This window comes from Cylas formicarius, unplaced genomic scaffold (genome assembly GCF_029955315.1).
Source record: "Cylas formicarius isolate icCylForm1 unplaced genomic scaffold, icCylForm1.1 PGA_scaffold_10__41_contigs__length_53128322, whole genome shotgun sequence".
Classification (NCBI taxonomy): Eukaryota; Metazoa; Arthropoda; class Insecta; order Coleoptera; family Brentidae; genus Cylas; species Cylas formicarius.
In genome coordinates, this window is record NW_026844214.1 from 28608998 (window position 1) to 28628423 (window position 19426).

Below are 19426 nucleotides of genomic sequence, written 5' to 3' on the forward strand. Positions count from 1 at the left end.
CCTTGATTTTGACGTTTGTCTATTCTGACGGTCATGTTAGTGAATGTATCGTGTTGTTTTGCAAAAATGTACCCAAAAACTAAAGGTCGTAGAAAAATAATACTATGCATAGTATATTATCATATCAATCATTTTAGTACATTCTCCCGTCATTTTCTCGAAATTGGAATTTTATTCTATACCCTTCATATTAAATCTCAAAATTTTTAAATTAATCAACATATTTACGAAACTATTGGGATTAAGTATATGGAAACCTGGGCGTCCTATTTAGAATAAGGAAGTTGGACGCATCGAGATACTTAAGATATAATAATGCATAATAGCAATTATTGTTCGATAAAATTGATGCGTATGCAAAATTCCTGTAGTCGTACAATAGGACAATAGTCGTACAGGTCACGGTTGTAGTTCGCGTTTAGTCTTTTTTAATTACCTGGAAACGGTCATCCTTTAAGCGAGAGAGAGGGTTGCTCCGTTTCAATATCAATTGGAATGTTTAATTCCTTTCCGTAGTGCTCTGGATGCTTTTCCCTGAAATTTATGCATTAATGTGACTTGATTGGAAATATACACCGGCATTAAGTTAATAGACAATCTGGATTTTAGCGCGAGAGCTCCGGCTCGAGGGCTTTAATCTTTGATTGCCACTCAGCAGGTTGTAAAATACGAATTAAAGTGGTAGTTGATTAATATCCAGTTTTTCGCGCGCGCGATCTCTTCCGGATTAACTGAATTCGATTTACGATGTATTTTTCTCGGATTTGATGTTTGCTTTTCGTAATCTTCTGTTAAAACTTAAAACGTGATTTCCTAATTTGAAGATCCAGAGGTTGGAAGAAAGAGAATGCCAGAATATATTTTTAAATGCTTGATTTTCCAATATTGGGACGACACAGCATTCGTTGTATCGAGTAAAAGTTATCTAACTCTTCTCGATTACGTACTTATGCTTAGCATAAGTGTGTCTCGATTTTTTAAGATTACGAAAGTCGTTTCAAAGACTTTCTGTTTTTTCGAACAATTTTTTGGATGCATACATCAAAAGAATTCTCAAACCCCAACGTAATAACGTTCTTAAAAAAAAATAAATACTTACCTTGGACCAAATAGTGTTTTAAATAAAAAAGCATGATTTAATTCCACCCATCGGTAAGAAAAGTTTATGGAAAACTTTGATACGAAAATCTCAAAACAGAATATCACTTTTAATAGCCAAAGACGAAATTATCTGCGCACATCTGTATTTTTAATCATTTATAATTATTATTAAATTTATTATTCTAATAACCTACCTGTAAAGTAACGCAGCTGTCACATTACATTCATTCACCAAACTTATCTTCCTATTGTATGCAAATTAGTGTGACCGTAATTTAGGAACGATTGATTCGGTGTGAAATGCGTAATTTTCAAGAATCATTGCAATTTATTTAAACATTAAGTTGTCCACCCTGTTTAATGATCCTTATTATTGGATATTTACATTTTATAACTTTCTTGCATTCAGAAACACAGCATAGGTGTAGTTAGCTCTAAGAACGAATTCTTAGAACTCAACTATACCAATTTTTAGAATGTTTCAATACAGGGTGTTTGAAATATCGTTTGTTGAAACATCTTTATAAAATTTGTGATTATTATTTGATTTTAATTTTTTTTCTTGGAAAGATCCCTCAAAAATGCACTAAAACCTTATGTTTCTTATTACATCAACCTGAAGTCATGGCTACCTGGGACTAATTTTTGACAGCATTGCTCCTGTAGAATATTTGTTCAATTTTGATAGTTCTTTTTTGCTGGATAGATGGTACTAAAGAGAAATGAAACGATTTTTTTTCGGGTAACATCGAATCAAAGATTCTACAACGATGTACAGCCTTAAGCGGGTCGCAAACAATATTTGACACCCTGTATTGAAACATAAAAATTGGTATAGTTGGGTTTTAAGTAGTCCTGACTAATAATTCTTTGCCATTTTTTTTTTTAATCTCTATTAATACTTCTCTCTTCCCTCTGTTTTGTTAATTAGTCTCAGTTGGCCATGACTTTAAGTTGAAGCAATAATCAAAACAAGGTTTTAGGGCATTTTTCAGAGACCTATCTAACCAAAAAAAAAATTATCAAAAGCGAACCATAAACAAAGATTGTAGAAAGGTGTCCAGTTCAGTTAAGTGGAACACACTGCATATAAATGAAAAACTAAAAGAAAAATAATTGTAATTATTGAATTTTAGAACACCCTCTATACGTGCCAAAACGGAAGTGAACTGTTTTAGATTGGCCGACATCACTATAAATGTCTTAGCCGTATTCCGTAGGTGTGGCATACATATGAAGATTGTCATGGGTCCCGAAAGTGGCAGGTAGACGGACATGTAGTTGACCTGTGCATTAGTATTTCAAATTCTTGCAAAAGCTATTTTTTATAAGTTTGTTATTGAGAAAGGAATTAGTAAAACTGCACTTTGCAAAAATTGTTGAAATATGTTCGAATATCAAAAGAGTTGGATAGTTACCAATATCTCGACTTATACACGAGGAAAAACGCGACCCCATCAGGTCGCTAAATACAAGAATGATGAGAATGAAAAGACCACCATCAGAAGAATGATAACACACGATTAACTTTAAAAAAATGCTACTTGGGGCAAAATAATGTTTTAAATGAAAAAGGATCATTTCATGGCAACCATGCGTAAGAAGAAATTGTAGAAAACTTTGAAGGTAATAACTTTTCAAAACATAAAACATCCGTAATTATTATTACATTTATTTTTGAATAACCTGCAGTAACGCGGTTGCCACTCTACTTTCATTCATCAAACTCGTCCTTCTTTTGTAAGCAAATTGGTGTGACCCTAATTTAGTAACGATTCGGAGTGCTTGTGTCTAAAAAACTGAAATACGAAATTTTTAAAAACAATCGAAAACAACAAAACAACAAACCGAAAATACATTTTGCACTTTAGAAATGGGGCGCGAGTCATTATATATAATCTGCCTGTACATTCGTAGGATCAAACGGCATATCGAAACATGACAGTAATTTCTCTAAGTAATTGCCACAGGCTACTGTAATACTTTTTTTAAAACTTCTGGATTCCTTCTGCGTCGGTTTTTGCTGAGTCGAACTTGCTAATGTTTCGCCAATCATCTTGTTAGCTTCTTCATAGCTTGACTGAAACTCGCTCGCATTTTACTCTGTACCTTCTTATATATTGTTTGAGGGGGGCGGAGCTAAATGAGGGGCATAAACACCGTCTCGGATCACTGATTTCCATATTGGTGACAGGTAGAGACCTGAGTCGCGGTTAAGGTTGTTAGGTTCTTTATAGATTTCTATAGTTCCTTTAAAAGATTCCAACTTCGTATTATCCCAAAAGAGGAAATCATTTCAAATATTGAGTATATCCTTAAATCTATCCTTTAAGTAGTTATGGGCAGTTTTAAAGGGGATTTTAGTCCGGAAAGTTATGAAAATGCTGGTTTGACTATAATCTTCTCGAAATCAAGAGCGAAAACCAATTGTTTGTCCCAAAAAGAGGGGTTTTAAGTACGTATCTAAATTCTAAATCCAATACTGTAGAGCTTGAACGCATTGCCCTAAAATCTAATCCACACATCGTAATCCTAAAAGCAGATAAAGGAAATTCTACGGTGGCCATGGACACAAATGAATATCAGGAAAAGATTCAAGATTTTCTTATAGACCGATCATATCGTCAAGTTAAAAAAGATCCTACATCATCTATGGAACGCAACCTTAAATCTGTTATTAAGGCCTCTTCTCTATCAGACTCGGTGAAACAAGCTGTTACCCCTCATGACTCTAAAATTCCTCGTCTCTACGAACTGCCAAAGATACTCAAACCAGGATTACCCCTTCTACCTATTGTCAGCACCATTGGTTCTCCAACATATTCTCTAAAAAAATATGTAGCTTCCTTATTAAAACACCTTACAGGGAAAACTGATAGTTTGGTACTTAATTCCTTTCACTTCATTGAAAAATTAAAAAGCATTACATAATATAAAACTAAAATTCTTGCATGTAACCAATTCTTCAACCTACGAAAAATCGAGAGTCTATAGAAATCTATAAATAGCCTGACAATTTTATCCGCGACTCAGGTCTCTACCTGTCACCAATATGGGAATCAGTCATCCGAGACGGTGTTTATGCTCCTCATTTACCTCCGCCTCCCTCAAAAAATATATAAGCAGGTACAGAGTAAAATGGGAGCCAGTTTCAGTCAAGCTCCGAAGAAGCCAACAGGATGATTGGCGAAACGTCAGCAAGTTTGACTCAGCAAAAACTGACGCAGGAGGAATGCAGAAGTTTTGTAAAAAATAAGATGAAAATATTAAGACGTAACCTACGTTTTAATTTTAAAGTTAATATTTAACGTTCTGCATAATTTCGACGTGAAAAATCTGGGCACCGATTTTAGAACACCCTGTATGGGATCAAGTCATATGCACCATCATTGATAACTCTAATAAACTTTTAATTAGGACCTCGGCTAATAAAAACGTATTTAATGTGACTTTAATTTAGGTTCCTTACTTTCGTTGCTAATTTTAATTAAATTTCTTTCAATGAAACCAACTTAATTTTATTTTTTTTCTCCGTTGATGTGACAGATACGAATAAATTACACGGGACTAAAAGTTTCTAAACAAAACAGGAATCTTTTTTTGTGATTTAGAATCTTTCAGCGGCGCACCGCAAAAACATTCGGTGCGTGAAAAGGATTATGACGTAACCTACTTTTTAATAGATAAAAAAGAAAAAATTAAAAAATGTTGAAACTTTATCCTCTGCCTTATTTCGACGTGAAAAATCTGGGTACTGATTTAAAACGTTCTGTAGAGGGGTCAAATTGTATGCACTATCATTCGTAACTCTAATATACTTTTAATAAATATCCTCGGGTAACGAACGTGTGCGAAGATTTAAATCATAAAATATTTAAGGAAATCCTTTAACGTTTGCTTTAAGAACTCGATCCCAACATGCCGCCGCCACGCAGGACTTCGATCAAGGAATCAATCTTCGGCGTCCCCCCGCCTGACAAAGTATCTCTGGACGACTTGTGCGGTCCCCCCGTTCAGTGTCCCGAATGTGACAAGGAAACTGTTAAATGCAACCCGAGCGGAGTGTCTCTCATAGACTTAATTACAAGATGGGAGGTGAGGCCTTACGGAGAGGATAAGAGGTGGAGCGGCAACTTATCCAGAGCTACAGGTAAGGTTTCACTCAGCGTTCTCAATATACCGTACGTTGGCTCAATATACTAGGACGGGTCTTGGATTTTTTTGTATTTGTATCCCAACAATAACGACCGAAATTATTGCTGGTGTTGTCGTATTAACTAGTAAAGTACTAGTTATTTAAAAAAGCATCACGATATATACCCCATTGGAATCCATCTAAACTCTAATGACCCCAGCGTGATAGAAGTGAGACAAGTGGATAAAGGCTAAATTAAGTGTTCATCATTGGTAACTTTGTTACGAGTAGAGAAAACAATTAAATTAGCAATCTATTAGCATTTTTTCCAGTGATTGCGATGGTGAAAACAGAGAGAATTGAATGTAGGGTGTAGGAAAAAAGAGGAACAGCCTGTATATTCTTTACTCTAAGGTTCGTAAATCACCAATACAACAAAAAAGGTCATATGCACTATTACCCTAAAATTGGAAAGAACCGCATTATCAGCCAATTTTCATTTTAGGCTATGAGTGGTGGCGAAATAAAACTCCATTTTCCTTTTACTGTTTTATTAAATTAAATTAAATTATTTTATGATTAACTATTAAAACAACTTTTTAAAAAACTTCTGGATTCCTCCTGCGTCGGTTTTTGCTCAGTCGAAATTGCTGACGTTTCGTCAATCATCCGGTTGGCTTCTTCAGAGCTTGACTGAAATTGTTTCTGAAACCGTTTCAGTCTTTGAATTATTAAAGTTATTTTAAAAAGTTTTCAAAACAGCAGAATTTGAAAATTTTGATTCGTCAGTGCACAAAATATACCGAACATTATTTATGTTTTAAGTCTTCCCTCTGCATCCTCTGACGAAAGCACTTGAGCTGGTCGGAATTTATAAGGGCAAAATTAAAATAGGTTACAGTATTGACTATGTCTCGAACAGAATTGTCACAATATGCTTCAAAATATTCAAGAACACAAATTTCACTGATAATTACATTTTTTAAATTGTTAATGTGGTGGAACGCGCTGTGTTGTTCTCTTGCACGTACAAGCGAATTACTGCATTTTAACATGACGCACTTTTCTTCATGTGTAAAAACCATTTTTGTATAAGCGATACAGAACAATTAATTTAAATAACTGATGACAATTGATATAACAATACTAATAATGAACACATTAAAACTAGTTTTCTATTTGGCGGGGTTGTCACTATTTTGCACAGCCTTCTTGGAATAATTTTTTCTGTGCTTTTATCGAATCTTTAGAAATAATGAAACCGTTTTTTCTAAAAGAAAAAGACGAAAATTTGTTATTATAAATGGAGACGTGGAAATTTTGGTCTTTATTATTGTTTCTTACTCTCATATATAATAATAAGAGGAAAATGGAGTTTTATTTCTTAACCACTCATAGACTAAAAGAGAAATGTGCTGATATTTATTTTCAATTTTAGAGTAATATTGCATGCGACATGTCTTCTGTTGGTGAGTTACAAACGTTAGTCATTGTTTTTTGATTGTTTTCACCTTCGTAATCAGTGGAAACTAGTTTGTTAGTTTAACCGACTTTGTATCTCCACTCAGAACAAAGTTACCAATGATGAGCACTTAATTTTGATAATTATATTTATAGAATGAACTACTATAATATGTAACAAATTCATTTAAAAATCAGGTTTTACATTTCAATAAAAACGTTGGCACACGTCCATCATAATTTTTTCTTGCGTGCATTTTTTGCAGTAAACAAAAAGTATATAGACTGAGCCAAAAAGTCGACACATTCCAAGTTCGTTTTCTTAAATGGAACGCCATTTTTGTAAATTCGTTGTCGAATTCATGTGGCATATCTTATATCTATTACTTTTTATGAGCACAAAAATAAAAAAGAGAAATTTAATTTTGAAATGAGGGTCATGAACATTGTTTCAGGTGACTGATTCCTTTATTTGTGAAAGGTAAAGACCTGAGCCGCTGTTGAGATTGTTTGGTTGCTTATAGATTTCTTAGGAATTGATTACATGCAAGAATTTTTGTTTTGTCCAATAAAATTTGAGGTCCGATTTCATGATTGTGTTTGGCAACTGCCGATGACTTTATTTGATGTTAATATGTGATCAGTGATGTTTTAAATGTAAAGAAGAACAAAGTGGCAAGTGTGAGGTTGCTAACGGACTCATTTTCTATAGCAGGAGTGTATTTTGAGATTTGTTAGATTCTGGATTCAGTGATTCAAGTGATAATTTTACGGGTCTGCAAGCAAGGGATAATTTTTGTAATATTAAGGTATCGGTTCGTGTGCGTAGGATTTCTGCAAACTGAAAGATCCAATGTTGGGTCTGAATTTATATTAATAAGAATATCCAATGCGAGATTATTATCATTTTCTCATTCAATAGTAAAACTGTGCATAGAGTTTAAATGGCTAAGAAGATCTCGTTGGGATTCTTGATCATGATGCTGAATTACAAAAGTATCATCAATGTATCGTTTCCGTAATTTTAATTCTAGATGAAGGTCTCGAGGCCTTTTTTCTCAATATATTCGCTATGACTGGTGATAATGGAATAGCTGGTCCCGACGTTTATTCCAATATTTGACCGCTATAAGAAAAATATGTTCCAGACAAGCATTTTTCAATTATGATGGGAAAGTTTGGTTCCAGATTCTTGAATTTTAATATATCTGAAATAATGTTGAGATTTTCAGGAATAGGAAATTTAATAAAGAGGAATTCTACTTCGAAACTAACCAGAATATCCTATGGATCAAATGTAATGTAATGTTTTTATTTTTTTCGATGAAATGAAAGGAATTAAGTAAAAAATTATAAGTTTTTTAGGAGTTAGTGGTGCTGACAATAAGTCGAAAGGGTAATCCTAGTTTGTGAATTTTAGGCAGTCCGTAGAGACGAGTCATGAGGGGTGAGAGAGTTTATCACGGATTCTGATATAGAAGAAGCCTTAATACCAGATTTAAGATTGCGTTTCATAGATGACATAAGATCTTGTATAAGTTGACGATAGGATCCGGATATCTTGAATTTTTCCTGATATTCACTATGTTCATGACTACAATACGATGTCGGGATTAGATTTTTGAAATTATAGAGAAATGCATTCTGGCTTTGGAATATTAGATTTTCGAGGTGTGGATTTTTTAACGATTTTTGCGGTTCCAATTCTAGTTTTATTAGCTGTTTGAGATGGCATTTTGTTTACGATAGACTCGACATTTGAAATGATTTCCTCATTTCGGATAATGCGTGGAACCTTTTGTAAGAACTGATTTACATGATACAATTACCACACTGTGTTAAATGTGCTAGTACATTAGAGAAACATGACGCAAAATACGAAACAGGCTTAAAGAACATGATAGACTAAGGTAAATAAACTCATCAGCAGTTACCGAACACAATCATGAAATCGGACACCAAATCTTATTCGACCAAACTAAAATTGTTGTATGTATTCAATTCTTCTACCAAAAAACAAAATCAGAGAATTTATGGAAATCTCAAAAAAAACACGTTTTCAATACCAACTCTCAGTGTGTTTTGAAACTTAATCAATTTTTAGAAATCCTAAGGAAACACATTAGCACATCAGCATTGATTGATTCGGTGATTTTTTAGGCAAATCGCGATCATTATATTAAAGTAGAACGAAATATAGATATTGATGCATCCCTTTGACAAAGAAAGTTAAAGAAAAATGGAGTTTCCGCTGTTAAATTTTACACAATAGGAAAGCCGCGTTCTCAAGTTTAAAATCCTTACCGCTAAAATTTCATTCTAAATGCGGTTTTCCATCTCAATCGTTTTCATGTTTTAATGAAATATAATTGTTTTAAATTCTCTTCTTTTGCATTCGACTCGGCAGAAAATATATTGTTTTCAAAAATTGACCTAATAGAACATATTTTTTCATTTAGTTCTATTCAATCTTGTGAAGCGTCTTAACCATATGTCTCCCTCATCAGTTTTCCGAGATGTTATATGTAACAAAAAAAAATTATCTTTTTTTTTTCAAGATTGTGTTCTTTACGCTGTTGGAAAAGCTGTATTTCACAGAGAATCTTCTTATAATTACGGCTGGTGGATGAAAGATCCAAGTACGGAGCAAGACAAGTACTGGATGACGAAGGAAAACAACACCGCGGTGCTTTTCGAATACAACAACAAAACGTCATTCGAAAAAGATATGTCGACCAGGTAAGTTAGATGTTGCAATCAGTAAAATTTTATGTGCATTCATTTAATTCATAAATTAATATTCATTTAATTCATAAAATTTATAAAAAAAGTCTCAAACTTTGGTGGACTTTAAGGGTTTGGTCGAAAAGGTTGTTATCTCCTACTTTCTACACGATTGAAGAGTGTTTCTACTCCTGTCTGTAAAATACCTAATACCACTTGACTACTTCAGTTTCGTTTTCCACGGATTCGAGTCACTTCGGATGTTACCGTATGAGTTTCCCATGCCTTAAATTGTGACGTTTGTCAATTATGACGATCATGTCAGTGATGTATTCGTATTGTTTTGCGAAAATATAGCCAAAAAACTAACCGTCCTAGAAGAAGTATAGTATGCAACACGCTCGGTAATAGTATATTATGCATCAGGTGCGGTAAACGACATTTGACTCACGAGTTTATTTGACACGAGCGGAACGAGTTTTTAATAAACGAGTGACTTAAAAAGTTTACCGAACGTGTTGGATACTATACTTTTTCTCCGGCCGTTAGTTTCTGGGTACATTTTCGCAAAACAACACGAATACATTCACTGACATGACCGTCAGAATTGACAAATGTCAAAATCAAGGAGTGGGAAATATCTCCGAAAACATCCCTCCGTCTCCCAAACCCGCACGCTAATATGCCGGAAATGTCCAAAGTGGATCCGTAGGAAACGAAACTGAAGTGGTAAAATGACACTTTCCGCGCCATATCGGTGTATAATTTGGCATTTTAAAGACAGGAGTAGAAAACATCCGATTGTTCCCAAACCAGTGCGGTAAAATCCCGAAAATGTCGGAAGTGGCTCGGATCCGTGGGAAACGAAACTGTCGTGTTTTAAAGAGAAAGGAAATGTAACAACGATATTGGAAAATGGGCATTTACTACTGTGGAGTCGCAGTAAAAGGAAAAATAATAAGTGCTGGCTGGGATAGAAAGAATTTTACACAATGACATCAAAACCACATTGAATAAATGGGAGCAACATCAGAAATAATTTTGAGTGCAAAACTAAAGAAAGATAGCCAATTGAAAGCGATAATAGAAAACGAGATAGCGAAATTGCTAACAGCTTATATTTTTGGCAGGAGTATTTAATGAGAGAGTTAGCAAAAGAGATCATATATACAAAACGAAAATTGGAAAACACAGAGAACACATAAGGAACAATAACGGATAGAGACTGTTGGATTTTGGCACAATATATCATAGCGAATGATGTAGATTACATATGGAGATAAATTAACGTCAAATACTGTACTGAAAAGTCTTCGAGGCAATAAAAAAGTACAGAGAAAATCAATGAATAACGAAGCAGGTAAAATACTACTAACCGAAATAAATAATGGGTGTTTATTTTCGATGTATAGAACTTTAAGTTGGCATTACAAGATGGCGACCGATTTAACAGCTGTCAAGTGATTTATTCTCAGTTTGGTTTGGCAATTCATCATGTGCGGAATACGTTTCGCTCACTACGTCCATTTTATCCACGCTTACTCTTATTGATAACTCGCATCCCCAGATCGGTCGTGCGGTGCGTACAGAACGTTACAGTTAATGGTGATCTGTATAGAGCTATGATTACTAACTCTTTCATTCCTGAATTGAATAACCATGATGTCCAGGAGATGTGGTTTCAACAAGACGGCGCAACATGTCACACAGCTCGTGCCACAATCGATTTGTTGAAAGACAAATTTGGTGACCGCCTGATTTCACGTGCTGGACCTGTGAATTGGCCTCCAAGATCTTGTGATTTAACACCGCTAGACTTCTGTGGGGCTATTTAAAGTCATTGGTCTATGCGGATAAGTCACCAACGCTTGACCATTTGAAAGACAACATTCACCGTGTTATTGCCGATATACGGCCACAAATGTTGGAAAAAGTCATCGAAAATTGGACGTCCAGATTGGACTACATCCGCGCCAGCCGTGGCGGTCATATGCCAGAAATTATATTTAAAATGTAATGCCACAAGATTATCTTTCGGATAAATAAAATTCATGTCAATCGAATAATCCATCGTTGTTTTATTGCAACTTAAAGTGGTTACTGCCATAAAAGAGCTAAAAAGGGAAAATCGCCAGGTGAGAATAAAATTAGAGCTGAAACGGTTAAGAACATGGGCGAAAAACGACTTTATTATTGTCAAAAATTATCAGTATGGTATGTATAGAAGAAAAGACAGCGGAAGATTGGAAAATGGGCTTGATACTATCACTGCTCCAAAAAGGGAAATAGCAATATCTGCAAAAAGTTGTAGATGAATATCCCTACATGTGCAGCACTCAAACAAACAGCTGAAAGCAAATAGGTAAAAAGTGATTACGATCTAAAATAGAAGCAACTCTGAAAAAAAGTTCGAAGTGGATTCCGGAAATCATTTCTAGAAAATTGGCGAGAACCACACAGGTATACTTAGATAAAGTAAATAAATTAATAATCAAATGTTTAAGAAGTGAATTCATAAAATTGAAACAACTTGGATGTGGGGTCAATTACAGAGATTAGGTACCGGTTGTATATATATATATATATATATATATATATATATATATATATATATATATATATATATATATATATTTAGTTTTTGGTTCTTGGGTTATAGGTCTTTGTATTAAAAGCGATTAAATTTTTTTGTCTATATATTGACGTTTCGGTTTCTATGACCTTCTTCAGAAAGGGATACAGTCTAAAATTATGTTATAGTACAGTTCTTTTTTTTTTTACATATATACAACGGAATTACAAAGAAACTTACCAAAAAGAGACAAACACAAATCTTAAAATTGAAGAGGTAGCATCATATGGAAGTTTATACTTTAAAAGCGTTTGCTTTTGTCATAGTGCCTAGAAATATTATTGTTTTGGTTTTTTTCCAACTATGAGAATAAAAAAGTCATACCCTTGATAAAAGATAAAAGTCCAACAAAAAATGATTTGTATACGGCACTCACACACATAATACACACAAATTTAACGAAACAGTTAAAATATATATAAGAGTTTAAAAATAATAATAATAATAATAATACCGATACGCGAGGTTTGCTCGCGTCGACGTTACTGTAAAAACATCGTACGATGCACGATTGTTTTGGTGCAAGGTTCAGAGGGTATACAGAGTGTTTTTGTTAATTTATAATTTTTTTCTTTTATTTATTTTGAATTATTTATATATATATATATATATATATATATATATATATATATATATATATATATATATATATATATATATATATATATATATATATATATATATATATATATATATATATATATATATATATATATATATATATATATATATATATATATATATATATATATATATATATATATATATATATATATATATATATATATATAATTATTATTACTATTATTCGATTTTCGATGTGTCTTTAGTGAATTGAAAAATAGCTGGTTTAGAATATCACCCGCAGTTTCTGGGCTACAAAGAAAAATGGAAAATTTTTTTAGTACGAAAGTAAAAGTAATTTATTCATATAAATTTATTTTAGCAATGTTTTAACTTTAAAAAACATGATCTTTTAGATTTTCGATAATACGGCTTTATTATCTTCTTATTGTTTGGATGTTTTAAACTTATGGCCGTCGGTGTGAGCACCAACATTCTAAGTGTGATTTAAGGTTTATTTTTATAAGATTTCATTGATAACAATTCTTCTTCTTAAGGTGCCATATCCATTTCACTGGATGTTGGCGACAATTCTGGCAAATTCTTCGCGATCCTTTGCGGCTCTAAAAAGTGTGTGGGCATCAAGACCGGTCCAGTCCCTAATGTTTTTGAGCCATGAATTCTTCTTTCTACCGATGCCTCGCTTTCCTTCTATTTTTCCCTCCATGATGAGCTTAAGGAATTGGTACTTTGTATTTCTGAAGATGTGGCCCAGGTAAGCTGCTTTCCTTCGTTTAACCAGTTGCAACAACTCTCTCTCCATCCCCATGCGCCTCAGGACTTCGTCGTTGGTGGTGTGATCTGTCCATGCGATTTTGAGCATTCTCCTAAATACCCACATCTCGAATGCTTCCACTCGATTCATAGTGCCAGCCTTAAGGGTCCAGACCTCGACGCCATAAAGTAACACCGAGTACACGTAGCACTTTATGAAGCGGTAGCGTAGTCTCAAACTAAGACTCCGGTTGGTCAGTATTGGTTTCATTTTTATAAACGTCGCCCTAGCTTGTTCGATTCTACCACGAATTTCCATATCTGGGTCTAGGTCCTCGGTTATCCAGCTACCAAGATACTTAAATTTAGAGACCCGCTGTATCCGTTTTCCTCCAGTCGAGACGTCCAAACGCACATCTGGTGTTCTGCTTATGACCATGACCTTAGTTTTTTCAACGTTAATCTTTAGGCCCGAGCGTTCTCCCGTCGCAGATATTCTATCGACAAGGCGTTGTAGTGCTTCTTGACTTTCAGCAATAATTACGGTATCATCTGCGTAGCGGAGGTTGTTGACTGGGAGACCATTGATCTTTATGCCATCATCCGTCTCAAAAAGTGCTCGGTCAAATACGGAATCGGAGTATAAGTTAAAAAGAAGAGGAGACAAGACGCATCCTTGCCTTACGCCTCTCTCTATCGGGAAACTTTGCGTGGTTTCATTTCCCACCCTTACAGAGGCTGTCTGGTTCCAGTACAGGTTCTTTATAAAAGAAAGATCGCCCTTATCCACTCTTTTCTCCTGCAGTAGACTCATTAGTTCTGTGTGGTTGACACAGTCAAATGCTTTTTGATAATCTATGAAGCACAGAAAGACGTCTTTTCGTTGATCTCGGCATTTTTGGAGTAAGATGTTCAAGCTGAAGAGTGCTTCTCGTGTGCCGAATCCCTGCCTGAATCCGAATTGGGTGGGCCCGATTTCTTTTTCACATTTGCCATAAATTCTTCTATGGATTATTTTAATGAAAAGCTTTAGGACCTGGCTCATCAAGCTGATCATTCGGAACTGGTCGCATCGATTAGGGTTAGGCTTTTTTGGTATAGGCACAAAGACTGATTGTAGCCAGTCTTGTGGTATCTGGCCTGTACTGTATATTGTGTTAAACAGTTGCACTAGGATCTCAATATAACAATTAAGCTACCCAATTCGAAGTTAGAACATACATATTTTTTTAGTGATTTAGTGATTGTATATTTTGAGTTCCTCAATATTGTTAGCTTCAATATAAAACCGTTAAGGTTTAGCAGGAATACGTTGTTCTAAAAGATTATTAAAATATACACGTTACTTGTTATAGATCCTTTTAAGCTGATTTGCTGATATCCTTTTGAATTTCTGTTAACTTTTAATTTTTCATTCTTTCTTGTGGTGTAGTCATATTATATTTTATTTCGAAAAACATAGGGGGGTGATTCCTTGTTTAAAATGAAGGGTAGTATGTTATAAAAACCTTGGGTCAAAAGCCGACTATTAGGGAGATTTCGCATTACAAATATGGCGGAGGAATAATGTTTTTAAATTTTATCTTAAAAACGAAAATAAGTAGAACAATAAAATATTACGGAAATATTAGTATTATAAAAGCACACCTTCTGCATTTTTTTTTAAATGATGTCCTCTAATAATTTTTTTATCTCGTTGGATCTAGAATCAATTTCTCATTTTTTTTATTTAGTGACGATAATTATTATGAAAAAATTGTTGGAGACAAAAGTTTCTAAATAAAACATGAAATAAAAAAATTGCTTTTTTCCCTTCCACTTATTTTTCAAAAATTAAAAAATATTTGTAGCGGGACATCTCCCTAATAGTCGGTTTTTAATCCAATTTTCATGTCACAGACTAACTACGCTTTAAACAAAGAAATAAAACACCCTGTATATATTAATTTTATTTGTTCAAATGATTTTGAGTTCACGACTTCTTGGAAAATATGTTTATCTGTGCACGTAGTAGTCTGTATTTTTTGTTTCCTGTTTATATATAATTTCTGATCTATGTCGACCTAAATATTTTATATTCTCTTACCATTTATGTATTAAAATATGTATATCAAGGTTAGTTATTCCTTTAGCAAAAATTAAAAAGTATTAAATAGTAATTAAAATATGTTGCCACGAAACGAAAACGATAGTAAAAAGTCCGGAAATGTCAGCAAGCAATAAAACAACGGACCCGGTCACTTTGAAAATTAAATTACACCGAACTGACGAAATTAGAAAGTTCTCCGTAGCGATTGCAGTCGAATCGAAAGCTTCTTTTGTGGGGGATTCAATTAGGAAATTGGTTCCTTCACGATGTACGGTTTTATTTTCGCGCGACACTTCTGCCGTCTGCGTACTTAAAAGCAAATTACAACCACGAACACGAACAAATTTACTGTCTATTTTTGACTAAGATCGGTTTTATTTGGAGCCCAAGTCAGACGTTCGGGAAGGTTGAAAAGGCTTTATAAATTACTTTTATCATCGATAATCGCGAAGCCGGCGGATTCTATGATTTACCGGCGATTTTCGATTTACGACTGTTTCCATTGAATCCGTATGAAATATGTCTCGCAGCAACTGATTATAGCGGCCAATCGAGAAAGTTTCTTCGTTTGCTGCGGCTTTCCTTTCAATTTACGCATATAATATAAATATAATAAAATGGGCAATATTCCGGATGAATGGCTCACATCAATCTTTATTCCATTACTTCAGAAGACGATTACAAAAAACTGCAAATAACATTGAATCATCAGCCTCATGAGTCGTTCGTTGAAAGTACTTTTGAATATTATTCATAAAGGTATATCCAGAAAGCTTCAACAGAACGTGTCAATTATCCAATTTGGTTTCAGAAATAGCACAGTATAGAAGTACAGCACAGCACAATATACAAAGAGCAACACATGTATATTCTGATGCTTTCGCGTGACTTTGAAAGCCAATAAGAAACTGCATAAAATACTTATTGAAATACTAAAAAGATCAAACATCGGCGACAAAGATGTCAGACTCATAGCACATCTCAAGAGGAACCAATCAGTGAAATTCTCTATGAGTAACGAGTTTTGTAAAATAAATAAGAACTAAAAGTTCAGATTTTCGCGAAATTATATATTATGACATGACAATTGTTTCGACAACACATTTGATAAAGACACGGTTATAATTTCGTGAAAATCTGAATTTTGGTTCTTATTTATTTTGATAAATGGATTTTCATCAAGTAAAAGCCACCTCAGTTCAACGAGTTTATTTGTTATTTATTTGAATAAACGGTGTATAATTAGGTATTTTACACCACACTTCAAATTTGTATTCAAAATATTCCAATTCGGAATATTTAAATGAATCAAATTACCAAAAAAAAACAAGCAAGGATCAAAAGAAATGTTCAATTGGTTTTCTAATTTTGGCAATGGATTTCAATTTTTCTGGTATTGTTACATTTCCGATTCCATTTACAATCGCTCGGCGTCGTCAAATACCACTTCGCAATTAAATAAGATTGCTTTCGAAAAATCATCACTGGGCGGGGCAAGTTCGTAGCGCGTAGCGCGAAGCAGCTCTTTATTATAAGAGGAAAGAACTTCGCGGTTTCGTGTGGTAGAGGGACGCATTGTTTTTCTATCGTGCTCCTGCGGACCTACTTTCGCAAAATCGATGTAATTTAATTGTGCATGCACCCTGTATAAAATGTCCTTCACATCTTGTCGAACTTCAAAGTTACAGCAAACATCGGTAAATATTAAAATTTGCACAAATAATAGCGTTGTCGAACAATACTCTTTCAAATATCTCGCGCCCTGTATAATTGACGAAACCTGAAAATCTCACGACACGGTTTACGATACTATTCAAATAAAATTATCCCATTTTTAACGGTTTTTCATTTATCGCCAATAATTTACGTACAAAAACTGAAATGTTTAGGATATTTTAGATTTTTTGCCCATAAATGATACACCCAGTATATCATTCAATCATTGTTCGAGTACGCGTCCCGGTTCAAGAATTTTTTGAAAATAGTAAATGGTTTTCGAGAAAATAAGTTTTTATGTGATAGACGGAAACTGCAAATACAAAAATTGTAGCTCTTGATGCGGCCTATGACACCGTTTGAACCAATTAGTCATATGTTTTACGATATTTGATTTGCGGCTAATAATTTATTTTGTAAAAGAACAGTTTTTTAGGTCTTTTAGATTTTTGCCTATAATTTGAAAACCCTTTATACAATCGAAAAAATACCCGAAATAAATGTTATTGCACTGGATCTTCTACCTCTATGGAGGAAAACATACTTTTCTGGAAGCTACCATTACCAAAAAAAAATTCAAACATTTTTAAAAAATACTTGGTAAAATTTGATTGCCCCCAATTTCTACCGTTTAAATGTGGATACGGACTTTTACTTCTCTGCTAAATTTGAAGTTGATATCTGAACATTTAGGACACTTAACACATTTCTCATTTAGCATGGAATATCGGGAACACCCTGTACAATCGGTGAAAACCTTAAATACAAAAGTTTTTGCTGTCTATGCGCGCATTTTTTTATTTTTTTAGAATACTTCCCGATCCTCCAGCCCCCTCATTTTCAATAGCTTCCGTCACTGGGCAAAGCTGCATATATGTGCCAAATATGAAGTCGATTGCTTGATATTTCGAACACTTATCGTGTTTCATAGCTAGCTCCAAAAAACAGACGAAAATCGCGAAAAAAAGGTGGATACAGTCGTCGGATTAGGGCCATTTCTTACAAGCTTATGTGCCTCGTGGAGGGTTAAAAAGGAGGCAAATTTCAACTTTCAACTCCAAGGGTTCGAAAGTTATTCAGGAAAAACCAAAAGACGAGAACGAAAAACGGACAGACAAAAAAAATTTTTTTTTTCGACGGTGATCATTTCTGTACCAACGGCGATCCCATAGGACCTACCGTTACCGAGATATAAATTTTTTATTCGAGCGCAGATACTTTCGAAAAATTCGAATTCATCGATTTTCGAAGGTAACAAGTCACTTCGCGTAAAACTTACTAACTCACTAACTATTTACACAATGCTATTAATGATCTGGCGAGAGGTGGAATATTCGAGCCGTTTTCTTGAGAAGCGGTCGGGTCAGAGCCAGGCTCGGCCTATTCGGATCGCTCCTCACACTAGTTTAATTATCTAAAGTCTTTTCTCTCTGAAATATTTGAAACTATGCTTTATCTTTTCAGGAGTAAAGATAACAGAATTGTCACTTGACGCACCCGTTGTATTTTACTGCAATATTTCGTCCTGTGGATCATTTCTGTCGTAATTGCCAATTTCAGATGGTTTCCAAGTTTTTCATGTTTTGTACCTTTTGTTTATTTTTCTTAATATTGATAAGACCTTGTGAATTGGCGACACATCAAACAAATCACTAGATTATTTGAATATTATTTTAAAATACAATTTTGAACACTTGAGCTTTTCGATGATCACCCTCTTCTACTAATTCGAAAGCTGACCAGCCAGCGTATCCTAAAACACAGCAGACACTGTTAGGTTTGGTTGACAGATAGTTGACATTAGCGATAAAAGGTCGTGGAAATGCGGATTCTGCATAAAGACGCAGAATGTCAGGAAGTATTTTTTGCAGGCAAATACTTGTTATAGCATAGTGTGTTATAATATATTGTGCGCTCATATTTGTTGAGCGGGTTTCTCATTTTGCCGCTACATCTGTGAAGTCATAATTATGTTATTTTTATTTTTTGTATTTTTTTTTTTTTGGGAATTTACAAATTCTATTTTCTATTTAATTTTATTTAGTTGTTTAGTAGTCGAAAGTTTTATATTAATTTTGAAAATTCTATTATCGCTGCTATTAGTGTCTGTCACTTTTTGTAAAATTATCTTAAGTTTTCACAATCATTGGGGAATGCTAGGAAGAATGTAAAATTGCAATGAGTGTCTCTGTTATGTAACTAAACAATTTCTAATATCTAAAATAACACA

At 34.1% G+C, this 19426-nt stretch overlaps 1 protein-coding gene across 1 annotated transcript in view; it reads left to right on the forward strand.

Annotated features, from left to right (window-relative positions):
* LOC132706029 (uncharacterized) overlaps positions 1-19426 on the forward strand; it is a 154168-nt gene that overhangs the window by 129570 nt on the left and 5172 nt on the right. The window contains exons 11-12 of the mRNA XM_060677082.1: positions 5006-5251; positions 9256-9436. Coding sequence (XP_060533065.1) covers positions 5006-5251; positions 9256-9436 — 427 coding nt within the window. The remainder of the gene's footprint in view (positions 1-5005; positions 5252-9255; positions 9437-19426) is intronic.